Source organism: Struthio camelus, chromosome 3 (genome assembly GCF_040807025.1).
Source record: "Struthio camelus isolate bStrCam1 chromosome 3, bStrCam1.hap1, whole genome shotgun sequence".
NCBI classification, from domain to species: Eukaryota; Metazoa; Chordata; class Aves; order Struthioniformes; family Struthionidae; genus Struthio; species Struthio camelus.
The window spans coordinates 65,405,877-65,425,155 of NC_090944.1; the positions used below are offsets into that span (position 1 = coordinate 65,405,877).

A 19,279-nucleotide genomic window follows, 5' to 3' on the forward strand; every position below is an offset into this window, starting at 1 on the left:
TGTTTCAGGTAATGCAGACACTGGAAATCGTTAGTTAAGACATCTTTGCATAAAAGACTCCTTTTTTCCAACATAGTTTCCTCCTTTGACAGCTAATTGCTACAATGTAAGTAGAGATAACATATTGGAAGCACGGTCAGGGCACAGGGCACTGATCTATTTGCTACCCCTTATGCCATTGGTATGAGAGCGGCTTCCCTGCAGCTCCATGTTGAGCAAGAACCAGGTATAGGAAATGAAGTAAACTCAGCATTTCAGGACATGGAGAAAGAAACAGCTTTGGGTAAAAGTTAGGGTATACAGTTCCAGCACCTACTTGTGGTGGCTGCCCATAGACCTGTTACTCATACTAGATAAAAGCAGTAAACAGGAGGTAGTTTACACCTAACTTACTGAATGGCAAGTTACCACCATTTATCACAGCACAAGAGTGCGTATGTGGATAAGCACAAAGGAATAAGAACTATAAATTTTATATCCAACTTATCTAAGGATAAATTTTGGGGTGCTCACATTTTTAAGACAAAATCAGATGCTGTCAAGAATCCCATGCCCTATGAGGATGTATGCGATTTATTGTCCATTAATAACTGATATTTACTTAGAAAAGTTTTGTACCATACACTTGGAACCAATTCTTTTCTCTGCCATAAATGTTTTATGCTGCCAATACAAAACCCTTTGTGAAGACTATGTCAGGAAACTCTGAGTGGGTAACATCATAAATAGGGATAAGAAAGAAATCTGCAGAGGACAGGAAAACACTGGCTAAACTACATACCACTACTGCACCTCTGCCCAAGTGGTGGTCTTACCCCCAGGTGGCATTTTGACTCAGAGGCACTGTAAGCATTCTGCTATTGGTATGCTCATATAATTCATTTCACTTACCGAGAATACTAGTAGAAATTTTTAATTTTTCCTGTGTCAGCAAATCTGAAAATGTTTGTACCACTCAATTCACTTGGTATAATCAGACACTTTTATAATAAATACTGTACTAGTTATAAACTTATTGAAGAAACTTCTGTGTTCTCACAAAAGATAAAATGAGAGAAAATATTTAAAATCATGATTTCTCCAATTTTCTAAGAATTGCACAGATTGTATATTTTTTCTACTTGACTTTTTTGGCTCTCAAATCCATCATAGTTTATCTTGGTCAATTCCCCTGAAGCTTCCAGGAACTGTATTGTCCAAAGAATGCAAGATTAGGCCCCATATTTGACTGAGGTTTTTGCATATCTTTATCTCTGCAGTATCTTTGGTAACTTATGGACACCAGAATAAACTATTGTTCACTGAAACGCAGCTACGTATGAACTTTTTTATACAATAAAACTTACGAAATCTGTAAAGCTGAATTAATTTCCTTGAGCAGCTCTTGGGTCTTATTAAAATCTGCCAGCATGCTTTGTTTCTCTCTGATGTGATCTGCTGTCAAGACATCCAGCTCTTTCTCATGTTTCTTGCTTAAATCTTGCTCATGCATCCTGTTTAATTTATTTTTGTTGAGAAAAGAGTTATTCTAAAATCAGACTGTTTGTTCATCATGATTTTCTGCCAGGCTCTTAATGACTTTTATGCAATACCAGACAACAAAGAAAGGAATTACTGAATCATCAAAACCTACTACTTCCTATCCCTTCTAATCTTCTAGCTTATTTCATGGAAAATACATCTCCTTTAATGCTTTTTTAAATAAACTAATATAATGAATTTTTAAAAAACACTTGAGAGGATTGTAACTAAAATAAGCCAAAATATGTTACTGAAATGCAGCTTAATTGTATGGTAATATTCACTAACTTTACTAGTAGTGGACATCGCTTTTTCTAAAGAAGATTAAATGATATATAACACCAATCGATTAAGAGGTAAAACTAAAAGCAACAAATGGTAAAATATCTTAAGAAAAACAATACACGAGAGAACATTTAAGTTTGGAGTAGAAAAAAATCATACCTGATCTGTTGGTTGGATTCACTGCGTATTCTAAGAACTTCTTTCCCTTTAAACTCCAGTTCCTTGGTCAGTGCACTTATATTCTCATGAAGATGCAGAATCTCTTTATCCAGTTCAGCTATATGATGGTCTCGGTGTCTCAGTTCATCTTGTAGATCTGATATTCGGCACAAAAATTCTTTCTCCTATGACATAAGCAGCAGCAGCAAAAATTACTTTAATAAAATTGTCTCTCAGAAGCCTAATACTTGCTTTTGGAATACAGTAACCAAGCAGAACTTTCCATTCAATGGAATTTTTTTTTTTCAGTTTTTGGATGCAGAGACAAATTACACTTAAAACTGAGACACTTTGTTTTTTATTGTGCAGAAATACAAATAATGAAGAAATCAAAGTTATGTAAAAAACCAAATCAATTTGTGAGAGAATTTAAAAGGTATTATTGTGTGTGAGGCAAAAAGGAATATGTAATAAACTACACAAACTTTAACAGGAAATGACAGTGTTCCGTTCACTGGATATACTTCACTCTGCACAGTAAACCAGATACATGTCTTACAAAGAGAAAGACCAAATTTTCCTTGATGTCGACAGTCAATCTGAGTGCTCGCCGTTTTCCAGATGGATAGTATTTTTGTAATTTTTGTAGTAATTCTGATTGTTTAATAAAAGGAGAGGGCAACGCCTAGCCCCACTGCTAGGAGCTGAGGTTGACACCTACTTTAAAGGTTATATCAGTTTGAAGAAAAATAAGTGTTGCTGTGGGAATTGGTGTTGAAATGTTAGAAGCAGCAACCTAATTGTTGATGATAATAAAAAGAATATTCGACTTCCTAAAGTATTTTTCAAAAACACTGTATAGAGAACATATATAAATAGACAAATCATGGCTAAAGATCTTCAGCACTTTCATCTTCAGTGTCATGGCAGGGCAAACTGATGGAATGGAGTTAAAATATAAGAGATAAAGCTGAAGAAAAAAAAAGCTGGAAAACAAAGTTTTTCAGGACTGCGTCAATTTTATCAACTGGAACAAAAGGCTTGGTTTGTTATATGGGACTGTTATATAAATCCCGGAGTCTGCAAAGAAGTCTTTGAGCCTTAAAGAGTTCATGTTGTTCTCCCTTTAACTGTTCATAAAATAACTCCTTCAAAAGGTATGGATTTCTGATTTCGGGAGCCCTAATGATTCCTAATGCCTTCAGTGTCCCTGTCTGTTACAACCATGGCTGCTGTTGTCACATCCAAGGCTTGTCTGTCACATTCATCTGGCTATTGTTTCACAGATATTTATTGTCATTCAAAAGGGCTGCATTAGCTATTTTCCTCAAAATTGCTCCATGTTGTAAAGGAATTTTGACAGAAAGGCCTATACTTGAGGTAATGTCCTAGTCACAGGTGACTAGTATCAAGCAATGTATAATTCAATATCGTAGAGAGGCAGGAGAGTATTATTTTTTTAAGTAAGCTGAATCTTCTCAGATCTTTGTCATTTGATCATTTTTTATTTATACTCCTGCTGCACTGCAGAGACAAGTCATAAATCCAAGCTGGAATATTATGGAAGTACATGGAATCCTGCATGATTGACCCTGGTCACACGGATTCATGGAGGGATCTGCTTTCCAGTGGATTTTACTATGCCTGGTACCTGTCACTGGCTCAGCAGTTGCATGAAGTGATCCTTCATTTTGGAAATATGATTCTAATTGGCTGAGAAATATCAGAATAGCAAATATTTGTGAAAATGTTTGAATGTAAGCAATGTCATCAATGCCAGAGCTCCAGAAACGTTTTTAAGCAGATCTTGAAATAACTTCTAGATCAGCTAGTACCAATACAAAGTGATGAATTTGAGATGTTTTTTAATGGTGAAAAAGAACACTATGATTTGATTCCCAGGCTTATACTACTTCTAGGTGTGAACGATCTGGTCAAAGAAAAGCAGGTTAGGAAAGTGATTCCCCTTCTTTCTCAAATGCGGATCTAATAATCAGAATTGGTCCAAAGCAGCATGCCAAAGACAGATCACAGAATGGTTGAGGTTGGAAGGGACCTCTGGAGATCATCTAGTCCAACCTCCCTCCTCAAGCAGGGTCCTCTAGAGCACATTGCCCAGGATCACGTCCAGGCAGGTTTTGAATATCTCCAGGGAAGGAGACTCCGCTACCTCTCTGGGCAACCTGTGCCAGTGCTCTGTCACCCTCACAGCAAAGAGGTTTCTCCTCAGGTTCAGATGGAACTGCCTGTGCTTCAGTTTGTGCCCGTTGCCTCTTGTCCTGTCGCTGGGCACCACGGAGAAGAGACTGGCCTCATCCTCTCGACATCCCCCCCCCCCCCTTCAGATACTTGTACACATTGATGAGATCACCTCTCAATCTTCTCTTCTCCAGGCTGAACAGGCCCAGCTCTCGCAGCCTTTCTTCAGAGGAGAGATGCTCCACTCCCCTCATCATCTTGGTAGCCCTCCGCTGGACTCCCTCCAGGAGTGCCATGGAGCAGTCTTGGACTGGGGAGCCCAGAACTGCACACAGCACTCCAGGTGAGGCCTCCCCAGGGCTGAGGAGAGGGGCAGGATCACCTCCCTCCACCTGCTGGCCACGCTCTGCCTAACGCAACCCAGGAGACCCTTGGCCTTCTTGGCCACAAGGGCACACTGCTGGCTCATGGTCACCTTGTTGTCCACCAGCACTACCAGGCCCTTCTCCGCAGAGCTGCTTTCCAGCAGGTCAGCCCCCAGCCTGTCCTGCTGCACGGGTTTCTTCCTCCCCAGGTGCCAGACCCTGCACTTGCCTTTGTTGAACTTCAGGAGGTTCCTCTCCGCCCAGCTCTCCAGCCTGTCCAGGTCCCTCTGAATGGCAGCACAGCCTTCCGGTGTGTCAGCCTCTCCCCCCATTTTCGTATCATCAGCAAATTTGCTGAGGGTGCACTCTGTCCCTTCCTCCAGGTCATGGATGAATATATTGAACAAGACTGGACCCAGGACTGACCTCTGGGGGACACTGCTAGGTACAGGCCTTCAGTATTTGCCACTTCAATGCTGTTCTTACTAAAATGCAAGGTTGTTTGAGATGAGGGGCTTTTCTATGGCCTTAAATGAGAGTTTCAGAGAAGGTTCTCTGTCTGCCCTGCCGACGGAGAGGAAGGAATCTCCATCTGAAACTGGGTCTAAGCTATATTATACCCTTTGAGTTTGGTTTTCTATCAGCGCTGCTAGGTGGTGATGGTCACTGGTTGATGTAGCCTGAAAAAAAAAGGATATGAGCTCCTTCTGCAGTTTCCACTTCCTGTATTTGCTGTAGCTTCTCTTAACATTAAATGCTTTGGTAACAGTGGTATTGACCCTGTAGTGTCTTTATTGCAAAATATAAGTCTAATTGAGTACTAGTAAATTTTGCTTTGGAGCCTCAGTAGCAATATTTATGTCAAGTCTTTCATTGTGTTGGTTCCTCTTGTGCTGGTCAAAAGTAATCTTCACGGATTACTCCAGAAAATGAACATTCAAGTGCATATCTTGTGATTGATAAGTCCTTGCAGATAACGTGCAAGCATTTTAGCTATCTGGAAAACTAGCATCTCTGGAAACCAGTTTATTGGGAACTAAGCATCAGATAAACAAGATCAACTAAAGATTGATTTTGAGCATTCATTGGTGGTTTGTCCTATATAAAGATACCCCAGTAATTGCCCTTTGTCTTTCCACATACATCTTGATTGCATATGCAATCCAAACTCTTGCGTTTGAATCTTGCTCTTATCTACTCAGTCCAGACATCTGTTCTGTCTATAGAACTCTCTTAAACAGAACAAGTACCTGCAGTATGTACTTTCAATGGACTTAGTACAGTAAATATAAAGCAGAGCTTTTGATTCAGCCATATTGAAAAGCTGTATATGAATGGAGAGACCGAGTTTCTACACAGGGGATTCTACAAAACGTTTTCAATCTAGACATGTCCATATCATATCATATCTTGGTGACTCAACATTCGAAAAGTGAAAAAAACAAAGCAAAGCAAAGCAAACAAACCCCTTCTCTCCCCCCTGCAAAAAAACCCCAGATACTGCTAGGAACCAGCAGGGTGGTATTTTCGATTTCTATCTCTGCAACTTATGATACAGGGAAACAAAATGGCAGTCATAGCTTGATGAAATAGCACAAAATGTATGCGCTGCTCCAACAAACACAGTGATTCAAAAGTTTTACATCTCATATATCTATAAAGACATATATACATGCAGGATACATGTCTATCTAAGTAAGCTACTTGCATTTATGTGTGGTTGCATTCTATTCTAAATTTTGTTTGTACAAAATAGCACCTCAAATGTCCTTAGTTTTATGTATGCTTTTAATTTATATAGTATTTATAACGTATACAATAAATCAATAAAGTCATTTGTTTTACATAAGAAATTTCAATGCAGTTAACATCTGGAGATTTTTCACCTTGATTAATTTAAACACACGTGGGAAGCTTTTCTGGAACCCATCTGGATCCCATCCTAATGATTTTGATGATTCTGCTCAGTTAAGAACAAGTCTGTAATAAAATTAACCCTTTTCAAGTTTTTTGCAGGGTTCTCTGTTCCCCTCCATTCACCTCTTACAGTTGCACAACAATAGATCATCATATAGCTTGCACAGATAGACAAGAGACATACATTTCAAAGTAGTTTTATATAAAATTGTGTGGCTTTGTGCCTTCATGTATCCAGGAAATACAAATATATCCTAATGTGCGTTTTTATAGTACAACCTTAAAAATAGAACTTGAAAAATAACTCTCTGCTTTCCTGTACAAAAACTACATCAAGATTATAAGAAAAAGCAGTGGAAAAGTTATATCCACGTACTTTAAGTGTTTCAAAAATTAGCAAATTATCATCCTCCTTTTCTGACATCTCTGCATGTACTTCGGCTTTGATCCTGTAAACTGATGAAGCATTCTAACACAGGAAAACACAACTAATTGCTTTGCAACACAACTAAAGCACATTGCATACAACTAAAACACATGTGTAGCAGCTCACTACACTGAGTCCAAAGTACCTGGCATTTTGCTGGATCAAACTCTTGGTGTGGTACTTTAATATCTGTTTCTGACATACTTGGGTGGCTCACTCTAGGCTTAAACAGAACACAACTGAAGCTACATCTTACTAAGTCCTGCATGTTTTCTTTCACTGCTCACAGAACCACATTTTTGCTTCTAGTGTTCGTGCTTGTTAATTGGCAGGGAAGGGGAAAACGAAGGGAACACCTTTTACTATGTTCTTTGTTTGCGTACGTATAAAAGCTGTATTCAGTTATACCTGTTTCCTCAATCTATACTTCTAAAAGCACTATGCCTCTTTGGTACTAGACTATCTGTAAAGCAATGCTGAAAAGCCTCTTCTATATACAAATAAAGAAATAATTTTCTGGTCCTCTTACTTCCATGAGTATGGCTTCCCTTCAACAGAGATGAAGCTTTGACGTTTTAGTTACTACTTGAAAAACTGATTCTGTATAAAGTGAAAGATAAAAGTGAAAGAATCAGTTTGCTCCTGGAAGTAAAGGTAGTCCATGTTGGCTTTGGGTTTTTGGAACGTCATTAAAAAATATATACATATTTGAATGCTGTTAGGTCGTCTTCTCTGCTTTCTTTAGAAGCTAATTGTATTTTTCCCAATTTGGCTCCTGAAAATAAGAGATTTTAAAATTTGAAGTAATCATTCTGTTTTAAGCAATCAATCACTTCTTCACCACACCACCTAGGTTTTAGAGAGAAATGGTTTTTTTCCTTTTAAGTCCTGTTCGCAGCTGAGAACTGAATCTGTGAGAAATGGCACTTCCCTCCCAAGGAAAGCCAGCATGCACTAAGATGGCTGGACAATCCTGAAAGAAAACTGCCTTGATTCGGGAGATTTTATAAGGATTCTAATTCAGTTTTCTGAAGGAAGAAAAAGCTAAGCAAGAAAGTTTACCTAACCGATAGGCATGCAGAATCTGCTGGTGCTGGCTGACTCTGAAGGATTAAATCCCTCCCTACATGTTCGTAACAGTTACTGCCTCGAGCTAACAGAAAACCAATACTGATTATGCAATTTTACAATACGTTACCAGTAAAGCATCATACCTGTCGTCTGCCGAGTTCTATGCTTCTTTCAAGTTCCAGTTTGGCAGCTACCAACTCCTGCTGATGGTTGTGCCTTAGCTGGTCAATTGCTGCTGCATGTTGATGGTTTAGCTCTGAGCGCAGGGAAGCTAGTTATCATGAATAAAAGGAGAAGTTTATTTTGCAAATGTTTACTGATAAACAACTGTAACAGTCCAGCTCCTTCAAGTATTGCTGCTCACCTGACACTGTTTATAGCAGCCATAAATTCAGTTACTTTTCAGTTTAATAGGCGGAACTTATTGGATGCCTGCAGCCACTATAATAGCCACACTATTTAGAAAGTCAGATTTGTTCAATATTAAAATAGAAAATATTAGAATAAAACGCAGAATGATGGCTTCTGCATTCCTGCTCCAAAAATATATTCTGTTTATGTAAAAGTACTTATGGCCACATTTGAAAACAGGACCTCATTTTCCAAATGCATATATTTGAGTGCATTATTCAAGTTCTATTACTTAGGCATAGGGAACAGAACAAACATACAATTTCACTTCTGCAAATGGGTTATTTATGTGCATATTCAACCATTTATACATACAGATATTAGAGTGTGAAAAAGCATCTGCAAAAGAAAACTGGTGAGGACCCTTTAAAGAACAAGTCTCTAAATGCAATCTATAATGAATTCTTATTTGTGTGTCACAGTTTGCTTTTCCATGTATTTTAATAAAAACTCCGCAACTACAGTACATATGGAATCTCATAATCTCCACTACGTTTGTTCTCCTGAAAATACTAAAGGTAGGGAATGCCTCATGAGTAGTCCCATTTCATAAAGAGGGAAAGAAGAAAAATAGATATGTAGTGACGTCCCTTAGAAGCCTGTTGCAGAAGAGGGATTCCCCGTGCATCTCTTGAGATCAAATGAAGCACTTTACTCAACGGATTATTATTCTTCCTTTGGACTACATTTCACTTATATTTTTCTCCTCATATTTAGCATTTCAATTTTGGGTGAAAATTAATGACTAAATAACAATATGTTGGTTGAGTTTTATAGCAAGTTCAGCATTATAAATATGAAAGCGCTTTTCTCCGTTTTGATTTTTTTAGCTCTGACACTGACATTCAATATGCCAGATTATTAAATACGCCTGCATTAAAAATTTCCTACATCTTATATCATTTACTCCCACGCTACATGTTAATTGTGATTGATTTTTATTTTTCAGATAATTCATGATTCTAGAATATTTTCATATGCCTTAATTATTCTCCACTTCTTTTTATATCTGCAGTCGTCTTGTTCACTTGATCTTGTGATCTGGATTTTCTCTGTCACAGGTTAAGCAGATGAAAGAGAGAAAATTTAGATTTTCTTTTTCTGGATTTTTCAAGAAACAGTTCCTCAGCTGTTGTGACATCCGTGCCTAGATGCATGCTAAACTTTTACCAATAATCATGAGCAAGGATGAAATGTTTCTTTTCAGCTGCAGCACTTGCCTCTCTATGAATTGTTCTGTTTTGAAAAAAATCATTTTATGTCAGCTTCCTGTGTACTACATAGAATCTGGACATAATCCTCAACTCAGTCTTTTCATTCAATGCGCATATTGATTTTACCACTAAGATGCATGTCAGCTGCATTTTTAAAACATTTGGAGACTCTATGTTTACTTAACAGGTGACCCAGCTAACTCTCTAGTGCTTACTCGGGCTCTTTCCCAACTTAATTTCTATAAGGGTAGCTTTGCTGGTGTCAGCTTGTTCCATATTAACCACACACTGTGAGGACTTACGAGATTTGCTCTTTTGTTAACCACATTCACCTCAATGGCACCGCTTTCAGTGGGCTCTGAAAAAAGCCCCAAAACAATAAACAGTTACCAGTATAGCATTAAAGTTGGAGTGAGGCACAATTTAGACTGAAGCTGCCTTTATTTAGCTTGCATTTCCATTTTGAATTTTTGAACTGTAAAGTTTTTTCTGTGCACCTAAGCCAACTGCCAACTCAGAAGCATGCAAACAATTCAAAGACATGCAGGAGGCACCCAAACTCCACCTAAATTCCTGCACGGGCCTGATCCACCAGACATCTCAGGACACCAATAATTTTCAGCTCAGGAAATTCCTGAATCAAAGGCTTGTTTTAGCTTCCAAGGATTTTTTTTTTCCTATAAATTGTCAAGTTTCTTTCTGAAATCACTTAAAATGTTAGCATCTACAACATCCGCTGGTACGGAATTCTACAATTCAACTCCGCATTATGTGAAAAATCACATTCTTTTGTTTTCAGTTTTCCACTTGCTAGGTGTATTTAGAAACTCTAGCTCTCAGTTGAGAGAATTAAAAAAAATTAAGCTAGGAAATGAATGCTCTTCATTTGCATTACTCACTGAAAATTCTGTGCAGTTCAACAGAACAGATATATGGTGTGTAGCCACCCAGTAATGACCTAACCAGGAAGCAACATGCTCTGCCCAGTAAACCATTACACGAGATGGGTGTCAGCAACATCACCCTGAATAGAGCTGGCTGTGACTTCTGCCCTTTCTGAATGATACCTGCATATGGAAATTATAACAGAAGCATATATATCAAAATGGGGGGGGGGGCTGGCAGTTTGGCTTAAAGTATTTCATAATGGATCCTCTCCATTAGCCCTTTTTTAAAACGCATCGGTAGGGCTCAGGGTATACAACATTATGCTTCTATGACTACAAAGAATGTCAGTAGAAACACTGATGCAGAAACTATATAAAACAATAATTTCTATTTTGGTAGGAGATCTCTTGAACACAAGTTCTTCAGAATTCTTCTCCTGCTGGCAATATGATGCTCACTTATCAAAACTAACCATGGTATAAGAGCAAAAATAGATGAGGGAATTCAAGTTTGATGAGTTGCAATGTCTAGCTGAAATCTGTGTCCTTTGGTTTTTATGGTGGAAAGACTGAGCTAATCAAAGTGGAAAAGATGATGAGCTGATAAGAGACGTAAGACAATAGCGACAACCTCTCCTGACAGGACTGAGAATTTTATTCTGATGTGCGCTTTACAGGATGTGCATGCATTTCTCATCAGAGGAGAAATGTTCAATCCTAACCACAAACAACCCATAGCAGTTTCAGCGATAACCACGTGATATACAACATACGTGAAGAAAGCGGTGGTTAGACAGAAAACGTCAATGAACTGTACTTGCAAAATGTTATCTTTCTGTATAAACTTATGTCTGTTTTGAGGCTTGCGGGTTTTTGACTGACTTCAACAAATAAAAAAGCCATTGATGCCATTTATGCTGTTACTTTTGTCTGCTCGATGCTTCTAAAAGTTGACTTTTCCTTTCTGTCCCAAAAAGGTAAATCACTTCTATGCACTTATTCATCTTGCTTGGAACGATACAATCTTCTTCTTCACGTTCTTTTCATACTACCATTGTCATATCTACATATTCCACACTGCCAAAAAGCTAAAACAGATGTCCCCTGGTCTTTTCTTCTGCATTTCCTGCCAAAAAGCTACGGTGGGTGCCTTCTTTGTCTTTTCTTATGCATTTTCTGCTTTGTAGCTACCTTGCACAAGAGTCTTCTTGCCTTTGCTATTGACGCCCAATATCAGGCCACCCTTTCTACTTACCTGAAGCGTGTTTCTATGTGCACCCCACCCTCACCATTTTATCAGCTATAGCAGTTTCAGCTCCTCTTAATCTTTACTTCTCATAGATGTTGCTGTTTTCCTCCATAAAACCCTTTTTTTTTTTTTTTGCAACATTTACAGCTCTTCCAAGTTTGTCTACCAGCAGTCACAGTTACCTTACTACAATTCCGTTCCAAAACTGACTTCTGCTGTCGGTAGAACAAGGGAGGAAAAGACTGCTTCAACTTTAGATCCAGCAAAAAGCCAAGACTATCAAGAAGTATTAAAGTTTTGTGACGTAACATTGACATTGTCGACATTGTCGTCCCCTTGTCCTTTTGTTCATTATCTGATTTCATTATCTCCTCAGTTTATAATCCTTGCTTATGTTAGATTGAGATTATGTTTTCTGAGGCAAGGATCACAATTTAACTTGCTTGTGAGAAATCTGGTTCATTTCTTGGAACATGAAACATTAATTACATTCTCATCTATACTACTAAAAAAGTACCAAGTAACAAACACTGTTTTCCTATGTTTTGTCTTATTTATTACTCCATACTGCCTAAACTGGGAGAAACACTGTACCTTTCTAAGCACAGTTCAAAATCTGTCTGTTCTACAAAGTTCAAACTAATTTGCAACTCAGTATATCAACAATTAGTAAATGTTGTGCTACCTGACTCTCTGCTGTAGAGATGGAGTGCTAAGGTTCACACTTCTAAAATCACTGCATGTATAAAGCTAAACAGCTGTCCAGTTGTTCTATTCCTGTCACTTTCTGATATATTCTCCATCATTAAATTTGGTTGCTTACTCATTCTGAAACACTTAAGGATAAGGTTTTCAAAAATGATCGATTTTGATTTATCTGTTAAAGCTTCTGTTAATTTTAACAGGAATAACTAGGTCAACGTTGAATGCTTTCGAGATGCACTGCGGTGTTTTAGCTGTTTCAGTTAATGATTGTCTACATTATATTGCCATATTTAGTTTCAATTTATTTTTCAGTTACAGTTCTGTGCTGTCTGGGGAAAATGCACTAAGTTTGTGCACGTGTGTGTATATTTATATGCACGTATATGCATATTTATGTGTGTGTGCGCATGTATATTTGTACAAGTAGAAATAATGCTTTCCAACCTATTTGCAGATTTGAAAATGGTATACCTAACATAGCTTTTCCTTCATCTTCCAGCTCAAATCGAAGAGTCTGAAGTTCCTGTTCCATCTCCAGTTTGAAGCCTTCCATGGCTTGTTTATGTGTTTCTTTCAGTGCCTGAAGTTCTTCAGAATGCTTTTGCTGTAAACGCTCTTCTAACTCCTATGAAATCCAAAAGGAGAAGATTAATTATATACCAGCTAAGGGAATTTATAAAATATTAAACAACAAATCAACGGCAACAAAAATTAGGCACTGGCATACTCTAGAAATCATTAAAAATGCATTTCTATTGCTCATATTTTCTTCACTCACTAGATTATCATACTACTATATTTTTTTCTTTTCCATGGCTGACGGGTATCAAGATAACCTGAGTACAAAAAAACAAGGACTGTGTTCTGCTCACAGCTGGAAAATAGAGAAGAACAATCTATGGCTACGTCTACAGTAGCAAGCGATGTAGCTCAACAAGAGCAGATCCATGCAGGGGCCTAGTGCATGCTATACACATTTGGTGGGGAGGGTTACTCTCCATTTAAGTGCACTAAGCTTAATGCTGCTGGAGCACATCTTCTGATTCCATTTCAAACATAGCAAATTCAACTTGTGTGCCCCAAAACCACTCTGATGTGAACCAAAGCGCAACCAAAGCACAGTAAGTGGGAACAGCTGGGAAATTTATCGCGAAAGTACACTCTTGATCTGAACTAAAAATCTATTGACACACACCCTATGCAGTATCATGCACTGCCAGAATTTCAATTTCAAAGCAGGCTTAGTCAAGGTTTGAACAAAATATCTTCTGGACATGAAAATTACATTGCAAGCTGCAAAACACAGTTTATATGATTTTAAACATAATGAAAATATAAAATACATTACTAAAATAGTCAGTTGACAGGAACCATCGGAAAACATGAGAAATTAGGTACATATAATCAAAAATACAAATAAACTTATTTCAGATCAATCTTCGAATTGATGCTATAGATAACAATCTCAAACTATTGTAATGAAGTGCGTGTGTGTATGTGTGTGTGTTGATAATCATTACATATATCAACACAATAGTGGAGTATAAAGCAAGATGCTAATTAATGCCAACTTAAAGAGATTTAACTGAATAACATTATTAAAAATACATAATCTGAAAAGGAAATGTAGTAGTTATGCAAATACTTCTCTTTACTAATTTTCACTGTGTGCATAATGGCTAAAATTGTGACATTCTCTACCTAATTTGGAATATTCATACGAACATGCCTTTTGCTCTTGTTCTTTTGTTTCTTCCATATTTTGAAACGCAAGTATGTGCGCTTCTTGGAGGGACTTATGCCTTTGCTGATGCTCTTCCTCTAATTCCTGGATCTCCTGAGTCAGCCTCTGTCGTTCCTGACTGAATTGGGCTTGTAGCTGTTGCAAAGAGCTCTGAGACTGGGAAAGCTGCATCTCCAGATTTTGCTTCAGCAATGAGATCTAACCCATAAAACAATAAATATCAATTAGTCATTACCACTAACATCAATTCTGAAAAAAACATTCAAAAGGAGAAAAGAAATTGAAACTTTAAATCCAGCATATTACCTAAAATAGGGACAAGCAATGTCGTTCATCTACCAAATTGGTTTTTAATATTGTATCTCAGGGATACAATCACTACATTGGAATAATTTTGTAAGAGTTTTCCTATAAGTCCATAGTATAGTACTACCTTTAACACTGCTGCTATTTCATGGCCAAATTAAGTTATCAAAATTTACTTCTAGGTCTGGGATAAAAATAATAAAAATGACACTATCAAGGGCTAAGGTCAAACATTTGATTTGTTAAAATAAACCATTATTCAGGGGAAGATCATGTTAATTCTGTACAGAAAATCCTGCACTTGTTAGGTGAGATAGCCCGCAACATCCAGACTGAAGGATTTTTCTATCTGTTGATATGATATGGTCCTATCTTACTGGTAGCTGTCCGATTTAAAAAGAAGAGTAAAACATACTACATTGCAAATAAAATATAGCACATTATGGAGCCTTTTTTATTAGCTCATGGGAGCAACTTTTCTGCTGACTTTCAACTAACATCAAAGCACACAAATACTCATTTTCTTAGAAATATCTGATATTACCAATGTCAATAATAGTCCAACAAACATTTTAATATATTAGAGTACACTGCACTCCTTGAAAGAGTCCTGTTTTCTTTTTATTATAACGTTATACTCTGTTCTGCACATTAGATAGGCATCTTTTCAGACAGAAGATGCTAAGCATGTTTTCCCTTTGGAACCAAATAAGAATGAGGTACCCTTCAACTCTGGAAACAAGATTTTGCCAAAAAAAAGAATTTTGCTACAGCGACTCACCGGAAGAAAAATGAAATTGCCATGAGACAAAGGATTTGAATGAGAAAGAGTATTTTTCAAGCCTCAGAAGATTACATGCAATTGGATTATAAAAAAAGTTTGATAGTGTCATTTGATTTAGTACATCTTAAAATTAATTATGACAAATTAATAAAGACATTGCACATCAGTATATTGAATTATAAAGCATTAAATCTCACCACTTAACAAAAAAATCAATAGCAGCATATTAAAGACAACTTGCAGCACGAACATTACTGTTGAACATATTTCTTTCAGGACACAGCTTAAGCAGTTTTGAAAGGAAAGAAGCTACATTTAAAGTAAAATTTGCACTAAGACAAAACAAGCAAATTAAGTTGAATGAAATGACCATGGCCAGTTGCATTTAGAATTTGCCAGGTTCATGTGTTTGTACACATCCACACTACTTTCTAAGCATACTGTAACAACAGCAACTTACTTCAAGTACCCTTGAAGGAGATTTAACTATAACTGAAGGATTATAGTGAAGACTTGCACTACATTCTACAATCTAAACTATACATGGAAAACCTTTTACGGAGTACATTTAATATTAACGTTACAAACAAATTGTACAATGTCAGACCAAAGGTTTGTTTAATGTAGCATTCTGCCTCCAGAAATGGCCAACATGTCCTAACAGGGAAAATACAAGGACAAGGCATACATCTAGGGATGCTGACTCCAAAGTCTCCTAGCACCCAGCAACCTTTCTTAAACCAGAAGAGGTATTTTTGGACAAATTCATGGTAGAAAAATCTATTAAATATTGTCACTATTTGAATCCATGCAAACTTTTAGCCTCCACAACACCTTGTGTTAAGTCCCACAGCTTCAATACACGTGCCAATTTTGTAGGATGCCCTCTACTACTTCTAACCAAAGAGTCAAAAGAAGTTCCCTTTTCATTCACCCCATTCTACTCATACTTTTGTAGATCTCCATCATATCCCTCCTTACTCTTCCACACTGAGCAGTTTTGGCCTACTGAGTCACTCCTTGTATGGAAGTCATTTCATATCCATCATCAGCCTTCTCCTACTTTTTCTCCCTTTTTCTACTATTTGCTTTTAAAGATTAGGAGACCAGAACAGCATATAGTACCCAAGATGAGCGTAAACTGTGGTTTTATATAGTGGTATGGTTTCAGGTGTTACGTTCTCTGTTCCTCCCCTTTAATCCTAGCGTACTATTTGCTTTAGTGACTGCTACTGAGCACTGAGTTATATTTTCATGGAGTTATCCCCATAACCCCCAAATCTGATCTCTTCAGTTGTAACGGTCAAGTCAAGGCCCATAATTTATACAAGAAGTTAACATTCTTTTTCTTGTGTACCACTTATTTTTCTACACAGAATTTCATCTACCACTTTGCTGCCGAGTCCCTTGGCTTTTTACAGCTTTCCACAATTCTTCAACCAGCCTTTATCCTGCCTACCCTGAATATCCTAGTATGAACTGCAAGCTTTCCCAACTTACTTACTCACAAACAACCTGCAAAAAGAAACTACATCAGTAGAATTCCACTGATGATCTACCTTCACTATGGTAACACTGCACTTAATTCCTATCATTCAATCAGTTGCTTATCCATGTAAAAATTGCCCTCTCATATATATCATGGAGTTTTAATTTCCTCAAAAGCTTCAGAGGGATGACTTTGGCAAAAGCCTTTTGGAAAACCAAGTAGATTATATCAACCACATCACCCTTACCTAGATTTTTATTGATCTCTTCAAAAAAACTGCTGTAAATTCTAAGGTAGGGTTTCCCTTCTCAAAATCTATTTTAAGTCTTCCCAAATAGATCATGGTGCCTGCAAATTCTATCTTTGTTAAAGATTCCGTGAGTTTATCTTGCAAGCTTATCTTGTAAGCTTATTTTGCTTAGAGGCCTGTCATTCCTCAGATCCCCTTTGGAGACTTTAGAAATATTGTCATCCTACTTGTCCACACATCAATCCTTATGAACCATTGCAGATATAAGTGAGTAACTATATACTGGGGTTTGTGTGCAAAAGGATCTTCAGAATGAAATTCTTGGGTAAATAGACAAGTACTGACTATTCGTTTTGGTTCATTTTGTTAGTCTGTTCCATACCATCTTTTACAGTCTCTCTTAATTTCACAGGAGTCCTGCAACGGGTACGATGAAGGGCTCCAATGTGCTAAATGCTCCAGTTTTTTCTACCCTGAATACCAATGCAAAAATATTAATTTAGCTTCTCTGGAGTGGTACTATCATCTATCAGTGCTCCTTTTATATCCTGTTTATTTATTGCCCTACAGACACTCTGTCAGGCTTCCCTGCTCTGGATGTGTTTGAATAAAGTATTAAATAATTTTGACACCTTTTGCTAGCTGTTCCTCAAATGTTTTTAGTCTCTTTTGTGTTTTGATGTTTAACCTAATATAGCTTCTGACCCTTTCTATGTTCTTTAAGCACACACTGCTTGAGTTTTCTGACATTTTATTTCTTATTTCTAACCCTTACCTTGCTGCTTAGCAATGCTAATTCCCTGATGACATTTCTCAACCCCATTTTTAATAAATGTATTAGCACAGTGCTTTGGATTTGATATCTTTAAGTAGCCTCTATGCCACCTGTAAGGAATAAATTTTCTAACCTGCCCCTTTTATCTTAAAAGAAAACATCAACAACAACAACAGAAATTTATGATTTCTCTTGTTATATAACTCCTCTTTCAGAAGCCAAGCACAGTTTTGGTGGATATTTGTTTTTTGTAACAAAAAAAAAAAATACCACAAGGGCAAGTACATCAAGGTTGCTTAAGGCTCGTCAAGGTGAGAAATCAGCACTGTAAGCTCTCAAGCCAGGTGCTCCACAAAAAATAATTCATAGTCTCAAAAATGTAGTCTTTAGGATATATCTTGATGTAGCTAGTATTTGCCTACTCTAGTGGGAGTAACTGAATTTCTCTGTTACTCCTGTACTTCCTATCCACACTGTTTCTTGAATCCTTCCAGCATATCGTAGCTATAGTTGCCATCCTGGTCAGACGAGCCACATATTGTATTCTTTCTCTTCTACCTTGGAATTTCAATCCATTGATGAGGTCAGTTTGCACCATACCACTGCCAGCACAGCCAACTCTGTATTTGCGTGTATATTTTACAATCTGGTATTACAATGTACTATTTATTGTCTTTCTCCAGAACAAATATATCTTACCTAAACTCACCTATGATCCCCTCTTATTTCCGTCTACTCTTACGTACCCTGCATTTACTGTAGGCCCTTGTCTCTTTCCCCCTATTTTCATAACCTCATACCGACATGGGTCTTTTTCATCTGTAAGCCTTACCTTACCCTGATTTCCTGTTTCTCTGCCACACTGCACCTACCAAAGAACAGACCCTGCCTGGAGGTCTTTTTTTTTTTTTTTTCCTTTTTCTTCTGTGCCTTTATGTAATTCTAATGCTTTTTTAGATTACCTCATTACCTCTGCTCCTACTTAACCATCATCTATAAACTCCCAATATATCTTGTGTTTCCCTAAGGTCACTATTGCAACTTGGCTCTAGCCCTTCTATTCCTTGTCCTAGGTTCATCCTATATTCCAGCAGCAATTCTCCCTTTACTCTCCTCCTTTGCTCTTTTCTTCTTCCTAATACCGCTTGTAGTATCATAGGAAAATATAGCTAAGATAATCTGATGAGATTTAGTCCAGCTCTTTGCACGAGGCTGGACCACGTACAAATTACAGCTTAAAAAATTCATATGAAGGAAATTCCACAATCTGCACTCAGATCCTCTTCTTCCTCTCCACTGAGTGCCTGCGGCAGAAACAGTAAGATAGCGGAAAGATGTTCTGCCCACTCTCACTTGTCCCTCTTGCCATGTCTCTGTCCCTCAGTGTATTTTTTATTTTTTTTTGCTTCAGGTTAAATCTCTCTCTCACTTAAGTTCTTGTTCCAAATTCTAATAATTCTCACTGTATCATTTACAAGCATTTTTAGCACGGGCAAAACAATTCTCTTTTAATATAAGTCC

General features: G+C 37.4%; 1 protein-coding gene and 1 long non-coding RNA gene across 10 annotated transcripts in view; one reads left to right on the forward strand and one right to left on the reverse strand.

Annotated features, from left to right (window-relative positions):
* The window catches only part of LOC104148470 (uncharacterized), a 36,452-nt gene extending 23,436 nt beyond the window's left edge, over positions 1 to 13,016 (forward strand). For both annotated transcript variants that reach the window (XR_011140182.1, XR_695117.2), the window contains one exon: positions 12,910 to 13,016. This is a non-coding gene — a long non-coding RNA (uncharacterized lncRNA). The remainder of the gene's footprint in view (positions 1 to 12,909) is intronic.
* FAM184A (family with sequence similarity 184 member A) overlaps positions 1 to 19,279 on the reverse strand; it is a 92,083-nt gene that overhangs the window by 10,582 nt on the left and 62,222 nt on the right. For 5 of the 8 annotated variants that reach the window (XM_068938152.1, XM_068938154.1, XM_068938153.1 and 2 more), the window contains 5 exons: positions 14,140 to 14,352; positions 12,882 to 13,035; positions 8,088 to 8,215; positions 1,966 to 2,150; positions 1,347 to 1,493 (listed from right to left, as the gene is read on the reverse strand). In XM_068938152.1, coding sequence (XP_068794253.1) covers positions 1,347 to 1,493; positions 1,966 to 2,150; positions 8,088 to 8,215; positions 12,882 to 13,035; positions 14,140 to 14,352 — 827 coding nt within the window. The remainder of the gene's footprint in view (positions 1 to 1,346; positions 1,494 to 1,965; positions 2,151 to 8,087; positions 8,216 to 12,881; positions 13,036 to 14,139; positions 14,353 to 19,279) is intronic. The other 3 variants (XM_009681672.2, XM_009681669.2, XM_009681670.2) reach the window with 1 other exon arrangement.